The sequence below is a fragment of the Rutilus rutilus genome (genome assembly GCF_951802725.1).
Source record: "Rutilus rutilus genome assembly, chromosome: 9".
Taxonomy (NCBI): Eukaryota; Metazoa; Chordata; class Actinopteri; order Cypriniformes; family Leuciscidae; genus Rutilus; species Rutilus rutilus.
In genome coordinates, this window is record NC_140223.1 from 16,990,357 (window position 1) to 17,012,424 (window position 22,068).

Consider the following 22,068-nt stretch of genomic DNA (forward strand, 5'->3'; position numbering starts at 1 on the left):
ACTTGGAATAAAGGGACAATCGACAATATATTCGTATCTTTTTTCCACTTGGTGACAGTTTAAAGTTTGATATTAGTTCAATTTATATTTTAATATCTTAGCATTTAAAAAATAATAATAATAATATTAAAATATATATAATTTTAAATGTTAAGATATATTTATTATAAATCTCAGTAATTACTAAATGCCTATAGGTAAATAGCAATTAAATGCAACAGTTTCATATATTCCTGATTTTTCATGTGTCGGGTCCTTTTCCTTTTTACAGACTGAAACATGCTATTTTGTTGAAGGCAGTCCTTTCAAGTGTGGTTCGAATAGGGTGATTAAGCGTGTGTGTGTGTGTGTGTGTGTGTGTCAATTTATATACATTTTTGCTTTTTCCATTTTCTCGCAAAATGTGTTATCACTTACAGTGGGTCACTAAACACCACATTATATAAAATATTCCTCATATATTTATTGAAAAAATCGATAGGCATATTGACGTAACTCATAGCAGGTGAAATATGAAAAGAGGACCCACATATTTGTGTATGCGTGTGTATGTAGGCTATATGCAAACATACGTATGTCAAGAGTCAAGTCAAGAGGCTTTATCTGTCATATGTACAATTAACACCGGGGAAAACTGGGGATTGAAATGCTTGTGACGAGGCTCAGGCATAGGCTACAGTAATAACATGACCAAATACACAAATTTAGTGTACATACAAACATAGTAGGCTATATATACGGTATAAACATATGTGTACGGTATGTGTGTGTAGGCATATATATATATATATATATATATATATATATATATAGGCCTATACACTCACTCACTGGCCACTTTATTAGCTACACCTGTTCAACTGCTTGTTAACACAAACATCTGACATGTAACAGCAACTCAATGCATGTAGACGATCTGCTGAAGTTTAAACTAACTGAGCATCTAAATGGAGAAGAAAGGTGATTTACGTGACTTTGAATGTGGCATGGTTGTTGGTGCCAGTCGGGCTGGTCTGTTTATTTTTAGAAACTGTTGATCGACTGTGATTTTCACGCACAACCATCTCTTGGGTTTACAGAGAATGATCTGAAAAAAGAGAAAATATCTATTGAGCACCAGTTCTGTGGGTGGAAATGTCTTGTTGATGCCAGAGGTCAGAGGAGAATGGCCACTGACCTCTGATCATGACTGGTTCAAGCTGATAGAAAGAACTCAAATAATCAGTTGTTACAACCGAGGAATGCAGAAGATTATCTCTGAACGCACAACACATCGAACTGACACTCCTGACAGCTAAGAACAGAAAACTGAGGCTACAATTTACATGGGCCCACCAAATTGGACAATAACATTGAAAAAAAAACCTTGACCTGGTCTGATGAGTCTCATTTAGATGGTAGGGTCAGAATTTGGTGTAAACAATTTTTTTTTGAACATGACAAAAGTTCACTGTACTCGAATGGCCTCTACAGATCTTGTGGAAATGGAGATTCACATCATGGATGCTCAGCTGACAAATCTGCAGCAACTGCTTTATGCTGTCATGTTAATATGGATCAAAATCTCTGAGGAATGTTTCCAGCACCTTTTTGAATCTATGCCACGAAGAATTAAGGAAGTTCTGAAGGCAAAAGGTAAGCTAGGGCTGGGTATAGATTCAGATGTTCCAATTCGATTCGATTTCGATTCGCAAGCTCTCAATTCAATTTGATTTCGATTTTCGATTTCGATTCAAAATTTAAAATTGACAAATTAAAAATTTTGACAAATTTAAAATTGTCTAAAAAAGTCAGAACAGTCGTGTGCCTTGATCAAACAGGATCAGGTTATTTTATGTTTAAGATAAAACAACATAACATCTCACAGCATTAGCTGTAACTTGGAGGCTGCAAGCTTATGAACAGTGTAGGAAAACTAATACTGGCTTTTGGGTGATAGGTAAATAAATATGGGAAAAAATCAATTCGTGGCCTTTGAGAATTGATTTTGAATCGACCACATTTTAGTTAATAAAAAAAAATAAAAATTTGCCCAGCCCTAGGTCCAACCTGGTATTTGCAAGGTGTACCTAAAGTGGCCTGTGATTTAGGATATATATATATATATTAGGGGTGGAGCCGAACCCGAATACGGTATTCGGAAAGCACAAATAATGTGTTTTTTACGAATACTTATTTCGAACAAATACTTTTAAAAATATTTGTATTCGGGAACAAGAAAAACTTTATATCAAAAAGCTGCGTTTCCTCATGAGACATGGCGACTGGCGGTGCTGCTGATGTGGTGGCTGAAATATTTTGGATTAGGCTAATGTCACGTTGTCATAAGGGGTAGTTCACATAGCGCGTTTTTTGCGCGTGCAGATTTCAAATGTAGGCGCGCGGCAAGCGCGCATATAATATAGGCGAGCGGCGCGCTGCATAGCAACGACAGACGCCACGGGAGGGCAAGCGCTTGTGGAAAGGAGAAAGCGTGCGAACTGCGCTCTTCATGATTACGAAGTATCAGCAAAGAATTAATTGATTTCTAGCCCTTGCATTAGCTTTAGATATATTTATGGAGATGAGAAATGAAATAAAAAAGCCGTCATTTTGTCATTAATATCAGTCCGTCAGAAAAGCAGTTCTAGGCTTATTCTTGGCTGGATAACTCTTAGCAGGTTTAAAAAGCTCTTTTAAAATTAAATATGAATGCAGTTTTGGATTAAATATAAGTACAGTCAAGTCAAATAAAACATGTTTTATCTCCTGTTTGGTAACACTACAATAAGATACCATTCATTAACATTACTTAATGCGCATCTAACATCAACACATTGAGTGAACAATATATTTTTACAACATTAATTAATGTTTGTGAATGTTATTTAATACAAACACTTGATTGGTCATGTTTGTTCACTTCATTCATTGTGCATTAAATAATGTTAACATAAATAATGTTAACTTTTGATTTTAAAAATGTATTTTTAAATGAACCCCAAGGAGAATAATTGCGACAGTATATAGCCTAACTATTGTTAGGTCATTTTATCTATTGTTATCTAACAAATGTAATATTAATGTAGTGTTTTTAATACTACAGTTTCCATCTTTGTAACCGTGATATAAACTTTAATATATGTAAATTTAATCTAAATTAAGCTTTACCGAAATTGTTACCGAGAACCGTGGATTTTCACAGGTATTGGTACCGAATACTGAAATTTTGGTACCGTGACAACACTAGTAGCTCTGTTAGCTTGGTAATTTAGACAATAGGCTGTTGACAGAGTAACATTAACGTAGGTAATGGCTGTTATGTTATTTTCTTTTCAATGACGTTCCTTGTTACATGTTCATTGCTGGATTTATGGAAAAACATCAACCAATATTGCATATCCATAATTATTATAATGGATATAATTAAAGAATACTTACACTATAACGTAAATTAGAAGTGTAACGCAAAAAAAATGGATTTTTACACCTATTTTGAAATTTACTCGAATACAAATACAAATACAAATACTTTTCCCATCTCAACAAATACAAATACAGATACAAATACCGGCTGCTTTGCACACCCCTAATATATATATATATATATATATATATATAGCCTATATATATATATGTAAAAAGTGTTCAGTTCACTTACTTAAATTCTTTTAGTAAAACAGTTGCCTTAAAATTATTAAGTAAATAAACTTAATGCTTAATTGAAAAAATTAAGTTATGTGAACTTGACAATTCCACATTACTTAATTTTTTCGATTAAGCATGAAATTGATTTACTTCATAATTTTAAGGCAACAGGTTTCCTCAATTTTTTTTAAGTTAAGTCAACTGATCACTTTTTACAGTGATGTACATGTGTGTGTGTGTGTATAGGCCTTCTTTCTAATTTGTTTTATATATATTTTATACGATTAATGTCCTCAGACCTTGCGTTATATAGTGTGTGGTTTTAGTGGTGGTGAGGGATAATGTAATGTTATAAAATTTGACAAAATGAAGAGGAAAAAATCAAATGAAATGGCTAAGAATGTTGAAAATGTAGTGATCATTATTTTTATTTCAAAGAGGATTTTGTTAATTTTCTGTAATAGGCTATACTTCAATGTGAAATTTGATTAACTAAATTGAGTTAAACACCTGAATCGATTATTGCAGTATTTAATCTTCTAAATAATAATGTAGTTCAGTAAAAAAAAAAAAAAGATGGGTTTGCATGTTTGGGCTATGTAACCAGCAGTATGCCAGTAGTAAAAGTAATCAGTTAAAAGGATAGTTCATCAGAAATTCTGTCATCATTTACTCACCCTCAAGTTGTTCCAAACCTGTATGAATTTCTTTCTTCTGCTGAACACAAAAGCAGATATTTTGAAGAATGTTGGTAACCAAACAGTTGATGAACCCCACTGGCTTCCATAGTATTTTCTCAATTTCCCAGGTTTGGAGCAACTTGAGGGTAAGTAAACGATGACAGAAATTAAATTTGTAGGTGATCTATCCCTAAGCCCTCACAGCTATGCGCCACTTGATCTGAACACTAGAGGGCGCGGTCGAAGCATTATGCCGATGGCACCGGAGATGCGCCAGTGATGCTACATTTGAAGATCATTTTCTCTCCCTTTTATGTGAGAGATAAAACATAGGCCTATGATTAGGCCTTATTATTAATTATTAAACTATAATTAGTTTAATACATCGCGATCTATGAAACGTTTTATTTAAATGACAAAACCAATTAGTTTTAATCATATAGCCCACGGAACAACAAAACAGTTTTTAATTTCTTTCCTTCTGAGCAATGAGCAGCTGATGAGAAGGCCTAATGACTTAAATTGAAATAATTACATTAATTTAAATAAAATCACATTCAGTTTTCTCTTTAATTTATGAAAATGTTTAGCAGCCTACACTCATGCTTTTCCGCTCTTGTTGAGAAATATTTTGTGATTTAATTATACAAGCATCTTCTATACCTTTAATAAACAAATAGCCTACTCTTTCTTCAGAAAGCAAAACCTAATAATATTGTAAATATAGGCGTAATGATATGACGCAGCGCCTGAAAATAGTCCCCAGCTCGGTAACTTCTTCCAACGTGACCGGGACTAAGTTTGTCTAACCTATTAGACCTATTTTCAGGCGCTGCGTCATATCACTACGCCTGCTGCACTCATGGTACAGCCGCACAGTTCCTTGATTATTACGCTGGAATGAGAGTAGTTCCTAGCCATATAGGCTTAGAAAATCGCAACTTTTCATTTTCCGTCGATCTTAGTACACGGTTTAACTACAGAAGAGTCAAGTTTTAAATAGGAAAAATATTGAAACTCTTTGGTCATTTTGAAAGAAATGCTACTGGACTAATCAGAATCAATGATCTGTGCTAAGCTATGCTAAAAGTGGTACCGTCAGACCCGGAGTTCGGCTGAATGGATTCTAAAACGGTAAAACTCATCTGTTTAACTCTGGGGGAGATGTAAAATGAGCATATTTCCGAAAAAAGTGGAGTATCCCTTTAAGGCTATTCAATATAAAAGTTTATCAAAAACAAAGTTCTGTCATGAAACTCTAGATGGTTCAGGCTGATAGGTCCTTAACTCAATCTGCTTGCAATCATATTATTCTCTATATAGGGCACAGCTGATTGGTTCCTGCTGTATCAGTAGCCAATGAGCTCGCTGCTCAGCCTTCAAATACTGGTCAGCATTTGCTAGCAGTTGCAGCACACTTTCAGAAACCCTCCATCTTCCCCAGCTCCACCTGTATAGTTCTACTACGGGCAATTCATGTACGCTACATTGTACAGCAGCAGCATGACTTTCTTACTCGCAGCAGCGTATCGTGTATGTATTGGCAGTAGCAAGTCCTGTACTTTCTCTGCAGCAGTAATAACCAACAGCAGCATATAGCAGATCTATTCTGCCAAGAACAAACATATCAACGTTGTCATCGATTACCATGCCAAACACTCAGAGAGTTGTCATGACAGAACAGAAGTTGTATTGAAACTCAATAAGTGAATTAGTAGGCATCTATTTCTTGATTTGATGGTGCTGTAGTAGATCTACACATCTCTATGTAAAATGAATGGGGATAATAATAAATAAGCACTGGTTTTCATGCTGGTTCTGCTCAGAAGAAATTAATTGCAATGCCATTATATGCAATACATCAAATTAGATGATGTTTATTTCTGTATCTGGTTGATCTGAGTATAATATAAATGTCTTTGAAGAGGATGTGAACTGCATGAGTTATTATACTGTGTGCACTGTGTATTCTTCTTATATATATTTTACACCTGTGCTGTGTAAATATGTAACTTTGCGATTTTAACGCAGAGAACGATTAAATGATAAACACTACAAATGATTGTATGAGAATATAGGCTACTGTGTCCTCTCAGCTCTGATCTTACCAGATGCTCAGAACATCAATCACTAAAAACAATAGAATGTCATCTAATCCTTCAGGATGAATCAGAGTATATGGCCTCCTCACTACTGTACATCTGGGTCATTTCATGGGCGGGTGTTGTAAAATACAGTAGATGGTTGTGATTTCAGGATTTATTCTTCATTTCAGGTTAAAAGGGCCATTTGATCCCATTTTGCCTGGAATAGTAGCCCTGTCAAATATATTTGATTTCAGCACGGCCTAATAAGTGCAAGATTCTTCATAATATGCATAATATCCTGTGACAATTAGCATCCCAACAAATTTAATAGGGCCTAGGCAGATCACAGTTATTGCTAAATTTGATCTAACCACATTTATTTGAGATCAGAATAATAAGGGAAATTATATTGTGGTCATATTGTATTATTAATTATTAATTAAATAAATATTATTGATTTTAACAGCATTCTAGTAAATCATTGAGGCCTTTTTTAATTATAAATTGTATTATTATATTATTTAGGATTCTGGCTAAAAAAAAAAATCTTAGGTTTACACTGTAGGTGACATGAACAATTGCCATTATTTGTAATTAGAGCATATATTTTAACAACCTGCATGCAAGCAATAAACACTGTTCTAACGTTTGCGGTCAGTAAGATTTTAGTTTGTATGTTTTTGTGAAAGACATTAATGCTTTTATTCAGCAAGTACTCTTGTCTGTTTAAAAAAAGAAAAAGAATTGTTACTGCATTTTAGTACATTTTAACACATCTCGCTGTTAGTAAAATATGAACTGATTAAATGAGAGTATTAGACATGGTAGCTATTATCCATTAGCTGTATTATTTAATGTAAAAAATGGGCAGTTTGTGATTGTATCTTCATTTAGTGCATCAGTGTGTCTGGTTGAGTGAAGTGCGAGGAACCGGGAGGCCAGAGTGACAATAACAGCCTGATGGACTGACAGAGAGAATAGGCCCTTTAGTCACTTCAGTCTCCGATGAAAACATAATTCCTGCCTTCAGTCCCACACTGAGTTCAGACATTATTGAGCGATGACAGAGGCAGACCAAGCCATGAAGAGACGAGTGGGAAATCGTAAAAGCGGCTCATGTTTCTGCCTCCATAAAAAAGATTTGTTCAGCGCATTGAGATTGTGATGGATTTTCCCATGTTGTCCAGGACAGCTCTTTTTGTTTAAGGCTTCTGATAATGGCTCATTGTTTTGGCTGCAGTAGAGGCCCGTGGTGCGGGCGGCCCTGTGGAGATGCCAGGCTGCCCATTCACTCACCGGCAGCAGGCCGAAACGCATGGAGCGCAGCTCACCTGCATCAGGGGACTGAGGTAATGGGGGATCTCAACACTTTATGCTATTACATTGTTAAGACAATAAACATTACTGTTATTCCAGTCATTATTAGTTATGACTGAAGTTTTGATATGGCAGAAAAATGTCTGTTTTCCTTCCTTTCCAGGTGTTGAAATGGAGTGGATATGTGTTCCTCTTCTGCTTTTCAGTGGGATTCGTTTAGCTTTTACACAATTCAATGGATTCAACTGTGATCCAAACCACCACAGCAGATTCCCTGGTAAGAAATTTAGAGCCAGACTTTATATGTTGCAGAATGTAAACAATAATACACTACTGTTAAAACGTTTGGGGTCAGTAAGATTTCAGAAGTTTAGGGTCAGTAAAGAAATGAATACTTTTTTTCATTAAGGACGCATTCAATTGTTCGAAAGTTGACAATAAAGACATTTATTATGTTACAATAAAAAAAAGTCATTTGTATATCATTTGATAATAATAATCAGCGTATTAGAATGATTTCTGGAGGATCATGTGACACTGAAGACTGGGGTAATGATGCTGAAAATTCAGCTTTGCCATCAAAGGAATAAATGACATTTTACATTGTAATAATATTTCACAATATTACTGTATACTACTGTATTTTTTTATTCAGCCATGATGAGCTTTTTTCAAAAATAAAAATCTTACTGATCCCAAACTTTTAAACAGTAGTTTAAATAAATCACTTTTAAATAGTAAATAATATATTTTTTAAAACAATAACAACTATGTATTGTTCTATATAAATAATTTGTTTATTAATTCCTTAAATTAGAGAAATTTGTATTTTATATAGTGGGGTCCAAAAGATGGATTCTGCACTGGAAATCTGGGATTTACAATTTTAAACCTGGACATTTTAGGATTTTGAAAAATGTATAACAAAGAAATGTTATGATGTAAAATGAATAAGTATTTCTAGCTCCAAAAGGTCAGAGATGTTCTAACTTGTGGAGTTCATGGAGCTTGCCATTAAACCAAATACAAGTTTTTTTTTTTTTCATAGTTATTCTTTGCACTTAAATTGTCATGCTGATAATATAATAATAAACCCCACTGTGGAGATGCCATATCATTTACGTGTTGTGTTGTCTTTCCCTCAAGGCGACAGAGATATCAGTGTATACTGTGGTGTTCAGACAATCACACTAAAGATTAACCTCTGTCCTGTGCTGTACTCTGGATACACTGATGCCGACCTGGCACTGAACGGACGTCATGGAGAAGTCCATTGCAGAGGCTTCATAAACAACAACACTTTCCCCACAGCTATGCTCTTCAGTATCAGCCTGAGCACACTGGAGTCCTGTGGGAACACGCTGGTGGTAAGGGATACATTCACTTACACATTTATCATGGTATTATTGTCGGGTTTGGATATGTATGGTATATAATTAATTATGCAATACCATTGAACTGTGTATCTGAACTACCACCAGCTTCACCTTTGCTCAAGCTATTCTGTTTGTTTTAATACTGTATTACATATGTTGCGTCCCATAGCTCAAAAGGGATGCAACAAATGGGGGCTCGTCCGGGATTTGGAAACATAACTGATCTGGGATTTTAACTTGTGGTTTCACAGACAAGCCTTAAGATTAGTCCCAGACTAGAATGCATGTTTGAGCTGTTTTAACTGAAAGCATCTTGCACTGATATATCTTAAAGGGGTGGTATAATGCCCTTTTCACAAGATGTAAAATATGTCTTTGATGTCCCCAGAGTGTGTATGTGAAGTTTTAGCTCAAAATACCCCACAGATATTTTTATATAGCATGTTAAAGGCACACTATGCAAGATTTGTACCTTAATATAAAAGCTTCGAAATCATTTCGATGGTAAACGAACTCGTAGTAGGCCGCTGATAAAACCAGCAATGCAAGTTTGAGAGTTGGCGCCCCGACAAATCTCGCGAGAATCACGACTTGCTTTACGGCATGACGTCACATACATCAACAACATATGAAGCAGCCTCTATGGAAGACACCAGCACGCATTTCAGACGTGAATCATGGCAGAGTCGACGAAGAAAACGAAGAAAGCACGGTCGGAAGAGTGCAGAGACGGCTCTGCGTGAGTGGGATTTACGCGACTCTAGGGGTCGCTGTTTGAGAAAAACGGAAACTGCATAGTGTCCCTTTAAAGTTGTCAGTTTTTGAGGGTTAGCAAAAACGCACCGTTTTTGTGTGTTTCTTTAAATGCAAATGAGCTGCTGCTCCCAGCAAGAGTTTCAAAAACTTTTAGCCTTTTCATGTTCAAACCGGAGTCAGAAAGATGGAGACTCAAAAAGAAGTGACAACATTTCTGAATGGTTAGTTGATGAATTTATGTAGCTTATGTGTAGGTATCTTCTAGTCATTGATTAGCATATTCTGTTTTGATAATCTATAAATCATGTTCCGAGGGCGGGGTTTATGTAAATTTTTAGGGTTAGTGATGTCACTAACCCGGGAGGAAGCTCGTGTAGTCCCTACCAGCCGTTTGTTGTAGTCCTTAAAAAGCTATTTCTTTAAAAGCAAATTTCTTCCTTTGCTTTGAACTTTGAGCGTTGTAAATTTACAGATGTTGTTTATGCTCAAACAGCAACATTACACACTAACTAAAGTTAGAAAAGTGAAATCATAATCAACCACCCCTTTAAAATAGGTTATAGGTAATCAAGTTTTTTCTAAGGCATGTTTATAGAAGCTATTTTAATGTCCTAATCGAAAGCCTAATCCTGGCTTAATCTAAGCCCCGTCTGTGAAACCGGCCCTAATTTTTAACCTTAAAAACAAAACAATTTGATTCACCTATACTGAAAATAAAATGTACATTTAGGTAACATATTTTAATCTATCTGTGTTCAGGTTTCTACAACTCAAGGTTTCAATGCTTATGGGAACATCTCTATGGTGCAGATGGGGAATATATCGGGCTACATTGACACCCCAGACCCTCCGACTGTCATCAGTTACCTGCCAGGTCTGCAGTATAAATTCAGCTGTAGTTATCCTCTGGAGTACCTGCTCAACAACAGCCAGCTGGCATCGTGAGTTAGTTATTTCTAACGTGACAACCTACTTCTCTCTTTTATGGTTCTACAACTATTTAAATCCAAGTAATAAGTGATTTGCTGATATTTTCTGCTGTGAACACACAGTGTTAATGTCTTGTTCTGATCTCAACCTCCTTTACCAGCTCATCTGCTGCAATATCAGTGAAAGACAACAATGGCACTTTCCTGAGCACACTCAGTTTGGTGCTTTACAATGTGAGTGATCTCTGTAGATCATAAAATAAAACACATTTTAAAGTATGGGTGTGTAAAGCAATAAAATAAATATTTATCGTACATTTGTTTTTCCAAAACTATATTTTCATGAGTTAATTAGCGGTTACAACTTTTTAAAATAAATTCTTCTTTTATTAAACTGTATTTATTTCAATTTTTAATGTTTATGATTGTATACTAAATATTAATGAAAATATAACAAATGTAATTATGATATTTGGCTTAAGAGTATAAACAATTTCCCCTTAGGATCTATTATTTTCACTTTCATATTGTAAACGTGTACAGAAATGTGTTTGTAGTTCTCAAAGTTAAATTAAAACGTAAAAATGGCATGTTTGTGTAATGAAGAATGGCTTAGACCGCCATTACAGTATAGCTAATTTTATTTCTCATATTTTACAGGATTCAACATTCAGTCAGTTGATCTCTATACCGATGTCTGGCCTGTCCTTGAAAACTCGTGTGTTTGCTGCAGTTAAAGCTACAAATCTGGACAAGAGGTATTTCATGCAGAGAAATATGTTTTTAAATATTATTAAAACACTATTAATTTTTTACATTTATTTCATATCATAATGTTTTAGTTTTCTTGTAAAGACAGGTTACTAGAATAAATTGTGACATATTACTAGTATAAGTAAAACTGTGAGATTTTGTGAGGCTATTCTCTTCTTGGGTAACTATTCAGATCATGAGCCCCTATTAACTCATTCTTTTTACTTCTTGAGATTAGAGATTCAATCCCCATTAATAGCAGAAATGGCTGTGTTTTCCCCACAGGTGGAATGTTCTGATGGATCACTGTTACGCCACCCCCTCTGGGAACCCTAATGATGAGATACGCTATGACCTTTTCTTTGGGTAATTTAGTATTTTCTGAAATTATGTGCGCATTAACTCGGTGAGTCCTCATTACCTGCTCAACTGACTACAATTCAATGCACAAAGGCCTTTTAGAGGAAATGATTTGTGTGTGTATGAGTGTGTGCGCGTTAGTGTTTGTTTGGGTATGACTGAAGATAATCGGTTTATCAGCAGATCTGATGTTTAAAGAGGCTTTATTTTTGGTGGTGGGGGTTTAAATAGGTGCTACAAGGATCCACAGACAACTGTTTTTGAGAATGGAAAAAGTCAAATGGGCCGCTTTGCATTTGAAGTCTTCCGTTTTGTGAAACATAAGAACCAGAAGATGTCCACCGTGTTTCTGCATTGTGTCACAAAGCTGTGTCGAGCAGATGACTGTGGAATACTATTGCCGGTAAACAGTCTTGGATGGTTAATAATGTGTTTTAGGTGTCTTAACTGAATGAGAGCACTGACTGTAATACCTCTCATGGCAGATCTGTGGAAATCGCAGGAGGAGAGACACTGTGGATGAACATGCAGTATCAGGTTCATCCTCAGGGGATGCCGTCATAACCGCAGGTCCCATAATCACTAGGAGTGGTAAGAGCCCTCAATCTCAGCTTTATAGTCTGTTTCATGCACAAAAAAAAAAAAGATTTACTTACTTTCTAAGTTTTTGTTATTGTTATAAGTAAATGTAACTATTAATGGTATAAAAGTTAGTAAAATATTGTGCTGCTTCATATTTTTCTGGGACTGTGATACATTTTTTTCAGGATTCTTTCATAAATAGAAAGTTCAGCGTTTATTTGAAATAGAAATATTTTGTAACATTATTTAATGTCCTGGCTGAGGTATAAATAAAGATACAGTGTATATATACAGACATTGAATAGTAATATTTCAAAGTCATATAAAGCATATATTTTCATTTCTGTCTTAACATCAGCTTATAATATATGTCTGAGACACAAGAGATGCAGACAGTCTCACAGACCTCAACATTTGGTACACAAGGAATGATAATACCAACAATCAACAGATAATTTTTCTAAGCACGAGAACAAAATCAATAACATGGTGTAACCAAACAGTAAAACCATGCAACCTAGTTAATTAGTCGTGCCACAGTGCATAAGTAAGTAGATTTACATATTTCTACACCTTTGTATCTTTTTTTCCCTCTCAATAACAAAATAAACACTAAAAAATAACAGCAGTTAAGAAAGCATCTGATTATAGCAATGTGGATATATTTGCACAAGGCACAATTCACTGGCATCATGTTGAAAGATGAGGTAAATACAATTACACTGTTATGATAACTAAGATGAAACTATAGACTTGTAAACGTTACATCCTTTTGATTTTCCCGGCGAAACCGACCCGAGTCCTTCACATAAAACATCAATCTACAGGCTTTCATAGACAATCTAAGAAGTCGGGGAAGGTCTTGTATTATACAAGTTTAAGTTTCATTGCAAGCTGTTCATACACTGAAAAAAATGATTGGCTGAATTTAATAAAAAAAATTATGCACAATTGCACAATTGATTTTAGCTACATTTAAACAAATGCATTAAGTTGAACTATAATTTATTAAGTTCAACTTAATGCATTTGTTTAAATGTAGCTAAAATCAATTGTGTGCAACCACTTACCATAACATTTTTATTAAATTCAACAAATCATTTTTTTTCAGTGCACATTGGCAAAACAAAAAGTGATTAATATGAAAATTCATACACATAGCACTTTTAAAGCATGAAATCTTGTATGCTTTATTTATCTTGTGTGTTTTCTGCAGATGAAACTCCAACCAACAACTCGCAACCCGGTAAGATTTTCTTTTTTAGGAGGTCAAGAAAGTGTAACTAGCCTACTAAATGTTTTTCATTAGTAGACGTCCCCACCCCCACACACTCACACACACACCACCTTGTCCTTTCTGTGAGACATCAGCTTTGTTTTCACAGTGAAACAATGGACACCAGTGTCAAATTCCATGACAACCGCGGTAGCCATTTACAGAAACATCTTGTCTGTGTTTTTGACCCCCATTCCACCCCCACAAACCCCTGCTTACCCCCATTCACCCCTCTCTGTGCTTCTGCAGTGAGCAGTTCCTCCAAGCACCTGAATGCTGTGACCAGTGCCTTGATATCGGGTTTGGTTGTGCTGGGTGTGACGAGCCTGGGCCTCTTCATGCTCTCCCTCAGGCTGCTCAGGAAGCCCAGCCCTTCTAGTCTGACAGGAGTCTGGAACCCCAGCTTCAGATGACCTTCATTCTCAGACCATGAGTGCATTAAATTATGTCAACAATATTTGGTCATATTCCTATCATTGCATTTTAATCAGATCCTCAGTGCTGCTTTCTTATGTCCCAAAATTGGCATTGGGCTGCTTTGTCAAACATGTTTCTCTATCTGATAATATATGAATCTAATAGTCCCTAATAATATCAATGTTGAAAACAGTTGTTCTGCTTAATTTTTTTTTATTTTTTTTGATGAACAGAAAATTCAAAAGAACAGTTTTTGTTTGAAAGAAATCTTTTGTAACATTATAAATGTATCTGTCACTTTTGATCAGTTCCTTGCTGAAGAAAAGTATAATTTTTTCTTCTTAAAAAAAATAAATCTTACTGACTCCAAAATGTTAGTGTATAAATGTACATTTTAAAATACCTCAGTTTGTTACTTTCTGTTTCAGGGTCTGTGATCCTTTATGTCTTGAAGTGCAGAGCACAAAATAAATGTAACCAACCTTATTTCACAATTTTGTTCATTTGTTTTTGATTTGTGGGATATAGTACAGTTTAAATTATTTTTAGATGTATATTTTATGGTGTGTTTTTTTTTGCACAAGGTGCCATTATAACCTGTTTCACATTTACTTTAGCTCTTTTAATCAAATTGTATATATGTACAACCTGAGATTTTGTCAACTGCATGTAATGGACATTTTTAATATGTGATAATATAAAAATGTATCCAAATTTAGCTCCTTTTTGGATCATTTATCTGCATTTTTATCAGTTTTCAACATTTTCTTTGTGTACCTAAAATCGCACAGCCTTTTCTTATTCAGCCACAAGAAATGACATTTAACAAAGACACAAACCACCCATTTAATTCCCATAGTGCCACCGTAGATCTCCACAATCTGCATCATTTTTCAACATAATCCCAGATTACTGCAGTGAGTCAAAAGCCAGAAAATATCTGATCTAGTGCTTCCCCCTCTCACTTCTTATCTTATCAAAACAAGAGCAAAGACCTCGGCGAACATATTTAACTGACTACGTCAAGGCCATCATCATATTATGATGAGGTCTGTAACATTTCCCATGGTTTTGTGTCGTTGACAATAGAAGAAGGCCAACACCCAACACTCTGATTTGACTCGAATCAGAAAATTGTTGTCCTTCCCAGGTAGCTCAGCTGACAGGTTCATATTACAATTCCATTGGTATTTCCTGTGATTTTTGTACCTCATTTTCACATTAAACGCAACCCAATTTATACCACCAACTGGCCAGTCACATATTTCACCTCATTCGCTGTTGGCATGCTACAGATATGAAGCACAACAAGAATCCAGAAATGATTTTGCCGTTTTGAAACTCTAGTATTTACTATTCGAAAAGCTTCAGAATTACTAAGTCAGTATAGAGTCCCATGTTACTTTGGACCCCATTACCTTTCATTGGACAAAGAAAACTGATTTTTTTTTTTACATTTCTATAAAATGTATATTTACTTCACTTACTGACTTAATACTTTATGTGTACCTTTAAGGGAAAAGTTACCCACATCAATAACAATCACACAGTCGTGTCCTTTGCACTAGAGTTTAACAGCCATGTAGCCAAATGAACAAAATAATTTTTATAGCAGTTGTATCTAAACCTTGGGATACGGAAACGTCGAATTCTAGATAAAGCATTCAAACCACTTCAATCTGGTCTTCGTATCCCAAGGTTTAGATATAACCGCCATAAAAATTGTGTTCCACAATTAATTCTTCAGCATATCCCTTTGACAATCATTGTCACAACCATCAAATAGGTTATTATGAAACATCACTACATGTGTGATTTCATGCAGTGTCCATCAAGACTTTCAGGTTACAAACCTCCAAAAAGGTCATAGGTTACACTGACAGACTTGTACTTTTAGGTCCAAAGAGAAGATGAGACCTATTGTGTGCTTCTTCAATGGAATTTGTACCAAGTACGTTAAATGACATGTTGATATGTTTCAGGGTGTACAAAATGACAAAGACAGTGGTCATTGTTTATGGTCTAACTTTAAAGGTGATGTGTAAGGTTTCAAGTTTTGCCTCAAGGTAATGGTACCTTATCCACAAAAGTGAATTGTTCTGGAGAACTCAAACAACCATACCAAATGGCAAATGACCTTGTTTTGGTCCAATCCAGCGGAAACTAACTTTCTGCACACACACACATATATATATATAAAGCACAAACTGAAGCCTGTCAGAGTCAATCCAACAGGGACTTTGAGACGATAACGAATCTTTAGCAGTAAGGATAACTTCAGGAGCTCTTCAAGATTTTCTCTGGGGTGCTGAGAGTCATACGAAGGTTATCTTTGGACATTGATGAAGAGCAGATCTGACATGGCTCTACTCGGCCTCTTGATTTTGGGCGCGCTGGTTCAAGGCAACCTTGCTCTTACTTCTAGTGAGTGTGGAGCTTCCCTCAGGCGTCCAGGTAATACCCTGCATTTTTTGTCTCCAATGATTATTGTGGGCTAATTGCTTTTAAACAAACTAAAAAAAGTGTTATAATAGCCTACATCAGGGAACTTGTCTTTGTTTTACAGAGTACACCGACATCGCAGTGTATTGTGGGACTGAATCTATCAATTTGGCAATCCAGGTTTGCCCGGTCATTTACACTGGCTATAACGAGTCCTTGTTGATTTTGAATCAAATGGCAAATGACCCGTTGTGTCGGGGAACACTGGATGCGACTGCGACTCCTCCGGTCGTGCGCTTCACCTTTCCGCTTAGACAATTGGACGCCTGTGGCAGCATCTTCCTCGTGAGTATTACTGCATCTTAAACTGCATTGAAAAAAGTTTAAACCAAACTGATCTTGCAGTCTGAGAAGTTGAGAAGTGCCCAAGCTAGCAAACCATTGTGGTTACCAACAGGGGGCAGTGTTACTCCTACTCTCATTAAAGGGATAGTTCACCCAAAAATGAAAATGTTGTCATCATTTACTCACCCTCAAGTTGTTCCAAACCTGTATGACTTTCTTTCTTCTGCTGAACACAACAGAAGATATTTTGAAGAATATGGGTATGCAACAATTGATGGACCCCATTGACATCCATAGTATGGGAAAGAAAATACTATGGAAGTCAATCAACTGAGATTCTTCAAAATATCTTCTTTTCTGTTCAGCAGAACAAAGAAATTCATTCAGGTTTGGAAAAACTTGAGTGTGAGTAAATGATGACAGAATTTTCATTTTTGGGTGAGCTATCCCTTTAAGAGCATCATTTAGTTGAATAGTAGTCAAAACACTCTCTGTATTTCGTTCTCTCTCTGTGCAAGTCTTTTTCATTTTACTGCCTCACTTTCTAGACCACCAGCGCTCCAGGCACCGGGATCTTCTCGGACTTCTCTAACATCCAGACGGTCAACATCAGTGGGGTGGTCAGATCTTTCGACCCCACATTAGGAACAGTGACCTACAACGCTGAGCTGAAGTATTTTTACTCCTGTGCATATCCACTCGAGTACCTGGTCAACAATACACAAGTTGATGTGTAAGATCTTTTAACTCTCTTAATAGATTAATCCTGATGAAATAATAATAATAAAAAATCTTAAACCAGCCATTTGGTCTCCCAGTCTAGTCATTTTAGTCTGACTTTTTTTAGTCTCAATCAGCTAAAAGGCTTAGGCCAGTTTACATATTTACATAAACATAAGCAAGGTTCATAGACTTTAACTTTTGGACTGAAACACATACATTCTGACATACACTACTGTTAAAATACTTTTATTCAGTAATGATGCATTCAATTGATCAAAAGTGTATTTATATACTGATTAATAATGTTACAAAGGATTTAAATTTCAAATAAATGCTGTTCTTTTGAACATTCCATTAATCAGATGTTTAAACGTATAATTGTTTCCATAAATATCTTAAGCAGAACAACTGTTCTCAAACTTGATAATAATAAGAAATGTTTCTTGAGCAGCAAATCTGCATATTAGAATGATTTCTGAAGGATCATGTGACACTGAAGACTCAGTAATGGCTGATGAAAAATCAGCTTTGCATCACAGGAATCAATTTAATTTTAATATAGTATATTCAAATAGAAAACAGTTATTTTAAATTTGAATAATATTTCACAATATTACAATTTTAATGTATTTTTAATCAAATAAATGCAGCTTTGCTGAGCATGAGACAAAATCGTACAGACTCCAAACTTTTAAACAGTAGTGTATACAGTATTAAACATCTGAAAATGCAGCTTGTTGACAGTCTTAAATGAATAATTATCATAACCAAATGTTAGAATCCAAGAAAGCTCTTGTAAAATGGAACCTTTCCTCCCTCTACAGGTCATCCTCCTCCATTGCAGTGAAGGACAACAACGGAAGCTTCATCAGCACTTTAAGCATGCAGCTCTTCAAAGTACAAACACACACACACACACAAAAAAACTTTTCCCAATTTCCAAAACCTGTAGCTTTTTCTATTCTCCGCCAGTTTTCTGTCCCTGAACCCGTATTTTAATTGTGCCTCTAGGATGTAAACTACACCGCTCCGCTCGTTATCCCATCTGTGGGCATTGAGCTCAGAACCAAAATCTATGTGCAGGTCATAGCAGCAAACTTGACTTCACAGTGAGTAACATTTGCTGATGTTTCTTCAAAGAAATGCCTCTGTTAGTTTATGTAGAAATGGACTGATTCTGTCCTCCTTCTCCACAGGTATCATGTTCTGCTGGATCGATGCTACGCCTCTCTCTCAGCCCTACCCTCCAATTCAACCTTTTTCAATCTTTTTGTGCCGTAAGTCATGTTAAACATATAAATTATTTTATATTTTTGATTATCTATATTTGTCAAATTATTATTTTTTAAACTAATCATTTTAAGAATATTTCATTAATTAGAATTGTGTTTTACTTCAAACCTAAAACACAACTCGTAATACGGAAAATGTCTTCTTATCAACCGGGCACTGGCCCCTGTTTGTACAGGGTTTACTTAGAGTGTGTAACATACTTGAGATTTACCTTTTCTCAAAAGGTGCTCGAAGGATCTGTTCACCACCATGTTGGAGAATGGAAACAGTCAGAAGGCTCGCTTCAGCTTCCCAGCTTTCCGCTTTACGGAGCAGCAGAACCAGACCATTTCCACCTACTTCCTCCACTGCATCACCAGGCTTTGTGAAACCAGCACCTGCGCCCAGTTCAAGGTACAAGCTCTCAGACTGGGGGGTCTTAACTGAATGAATAGAATGTTCAAATAAGTGTAAGGCAAGCCATTTTGACTTATATTCATTCCCAGGATGTGAATTCTTGATATCAACAATTCAATTTTAGTAAGAATTGTATTTCTGATATGTGAAAGTGACATTTTAAGTAGTAAGAAATCAATTCTTGATATCAACAGGCAGCCTATGGTGACATTTAACTATTGAAAATACAATTACAAGATTTCGTATTTCTGCGAGTGATGACTTCATTGTTGATATCAAGAATTTTTACTATTGGAAATGTAATTCCTGATATCAAAAATTGCCATTGTTACTAGTAGACATCTAATTCCTGAATTCCTATAATATCAAGAATATAGTGAAAATTAAATTGTTTATATCAAGAATTCATATCCTGGGAATGAATACAAGTCAAAAAGGCTTACCTTAAAAATGTGTCCTGCTGTTTTGTTTAACCCTCATTCCCTCTTCATTGATCAGCAATGCAGGAGGAAGAGACGGGACATACAGACAACGACAATTACAGATGGCCTCTCAGACACCACCCTCATCACCTCAGGACCTATTAGGACTCGAGCGGACACCCGTATGGCTCTCTTCTACTTGATTCTTGTCATAGTTTAATATACTGATGGAAAAAAAAATGAAGAAGCATAAATGTAGTCAGATATTAACTCATAATTGTTCTTTCTTTCAGCTCTTACTACTAAAGAAGGAGGTAAGTCTCCCTCATCAATGCAGTTCATTTACAGAAGAGTGCCAGCAATCAAGTCATTTTGGTAATAACGTGCTGTCTCGTGTATTCCTCTACAGCCCTGAGCAGTGCACAGAAGGACAGTGGTAACGGGGCGTCTGTAGGACTGGGCATTGCTCTGGCTGCCCTCGTCGTCGTGGGCACCATCGCTGCCCTCATGGCCGTGTCATTTTACCGCAAACTCAGGATGCTACGTTAACTGTCTGTGATCCCAGAGAATAAAACAGCGCTGGTGGAGGTGGGAACTGGGGACACATAATATCTTATTATTACTTGACTTTTTAAAAGAAAAACTGTCAGCATAGCAGACAACACAATTGCCATTTAAAATGCAAATATTGCAACCAAAAAAAAAATATATATATATATATATTATTTAAAAATCGCTGAATTTATTCATTCATCTATGAGCTATACATTTTAAAGCAAAATATGTACAGAATAGGCTGAAGCATTTGATGTAAGAAAGAGAATTACACAGGGAGCAATTGCAAACAAGTGATTTTTGTGAGGATAAAACGTATTTATCATAATGGATCTGTGCTAAAGTTGTGCCACATTAAAGCTGCATTGAAGGCCAGGTTTAAAAGAACAGGTGAAAGAAGACATGCTTCATGAAGTTATCATAACTGCTGCATGAAGAGCCTTGCTTTGATTTAGCACACTTGTATCATATTAATGTGGAAGGAAAGTGTCGTTTTGGAAAAGGGATTACAGGCATGCTTATTTTATTTTGGATACTTCAACTTATGTAATTCAGACAGTTGATCTTGTGGAACCTGTTTGTTGTCAAGAATCACATTGTTTCTGAATTGTATTTTTTACTCTTATTGCATGCAGTGTCATTAATAAAGGCTTGTAGCATTGTGAACATTTTTGATGATTTCCTCTCGTGTTAACACGCAACACCACTAGAGGGAGCCTCACTATTTGAAAAAACAACAACAACACACAGCGACCTTCCATAGACAGAATAATATTTTAGTCGTGTTGCAAAAGTGATGTTTCTTTCTGGTTATCTTAAAGAAAATTTTACAAAGCACTTTTCTAGGTTTAAGGCTCCCACATCTGAGGCTTAGACCAAATAAAGTCTAGTGGTGTCTCAAAACAAGTGGCCTAGGCTAGCCTACATGATTTTTTTTTACGTACTACTTACATATATGCCATATGGCTACTTTATAAATATAATTTCGTTTCTGCATGGTTTCAGTAACTACAAAAGTTATTCAAGGTTTGCATTTTCACAAAGCGCCAATGTCGCTGGTTAAACGCTAGTAAACAGACGTCGCATTCGACTGTGAAGGGAATGGCCATATTCCCGTAATTGGAAAATGCTGTTTGGCGATTTACTCTTCCGATTATTGTGTTAGTGAGGACAATTGTTTGATTATTGAAGTCTATGTAAGCAAAGCTCTTGTTTCAGATGAAAGCACAATAGTCATATTTTCCAGTAGGCCTACAGCCAACTCTCTATTCACTGTGGTAAATGAAAAAGTGTAAATTACTGTTTGTTCATTTCATACCCCCCAATTAATTTTGTGAAAAGCATTTAGGGGAGCATTTTTTTTTTTTTTTTTTAGATTAGATTTTAAAGGATTCCTTGCTCTAATGTCAGAGCCACTGCATATTAAAAATGTATATGGTGCTAAGTAGGTCATGATAAATGCACCGAAAAATTACTTTCATTATATGATGATGGGGATAGTTAATACGTGAGAATAATATATGAGGAGGGACAGTGCCAGTGGGGTATGAGAAGTAAATACGCCAGTCCTCCATTGGGTAAAACTCGAATTAATGTGAGAGTTGGGTTTCATCAGAACAATACCTGAGAAATGGGAACCTCTGCTACAAGACAAAAGGGCTCTTCAGAGGATGCGGGTGTGGCCTTATTAGTTAGAAAGATGACTAATTTCAATTGCAACGCAATGTGCTAA

General features: G+C 35.8%; 2 protein-coding genes across 2 annotated transcripts; both read left to right on the top strand.

Moving 5' to 3' along the window:
• Window positions 1–7,641: 7,641 nt before the first annotated feature.
• Window positions 7,642–14,763, top strand: zpld1b (zona pellucida-like domain containing 1b). The gene is made up of 11 exons (XM_084419864.1): window positions 7,642–7,743; window positions 7,875–7,988; window positions 8,858–9,078; window positions 10,603–10,784; window positions 10,934–11,006; window positions 11,433–11,530; window positions 11,811–11,891; window positions 12,117–12,288; window positions 12,371–12,476; window positions 13,684–13,713; window positions 13,993–14,763. The coding sequence occupies exons 2-11, from the start codon at window positions 7,883–7,885 to the stop codon at window positions 14,154–14,156; spliced, it is 1,233 nt and encodes a 410-aa protein (XP_084275990.1). The 5' UTR covers window positions 7,642–7,743; window positions 7,875–7,882; the 3' UTR covers window positions 14,157–14,763.
• A 1,633-nt stretch (window positions 14,764–16,396) lies between these two features.
• Window positions 16,397–20,964, top strand: LOC311297668 (zona pellucida-like domain-containing protein 1). Its single transcript, XM_084420054.1, has 10 exons — window positions 16,397–16,614; window positions 16,727–16,947; window positions 17,496–17,680; window positions 18,495–18,567; window positions 18,682–18,779; window positions 18,867–18,947; window positions 19,188–19,356; window positions 19,858–19,963; window positions 20,075–20,095; window positions 20,191–20,964. The coding sequence occupies exons 1-10, from the start codon at window positions 16,503–16,505 to the stop codon at window positions 20,328–20,330; spliced, it is 1,206 nt and encodes a 401-aa protein (XP_084276180.1). The 5' UTR covers window positions 16,397–16,502; the 3' UTR covers window positions 20,331–20,964.
• Window positions 20,965–22,068: the final 1,104 nt, after the last annotated feature.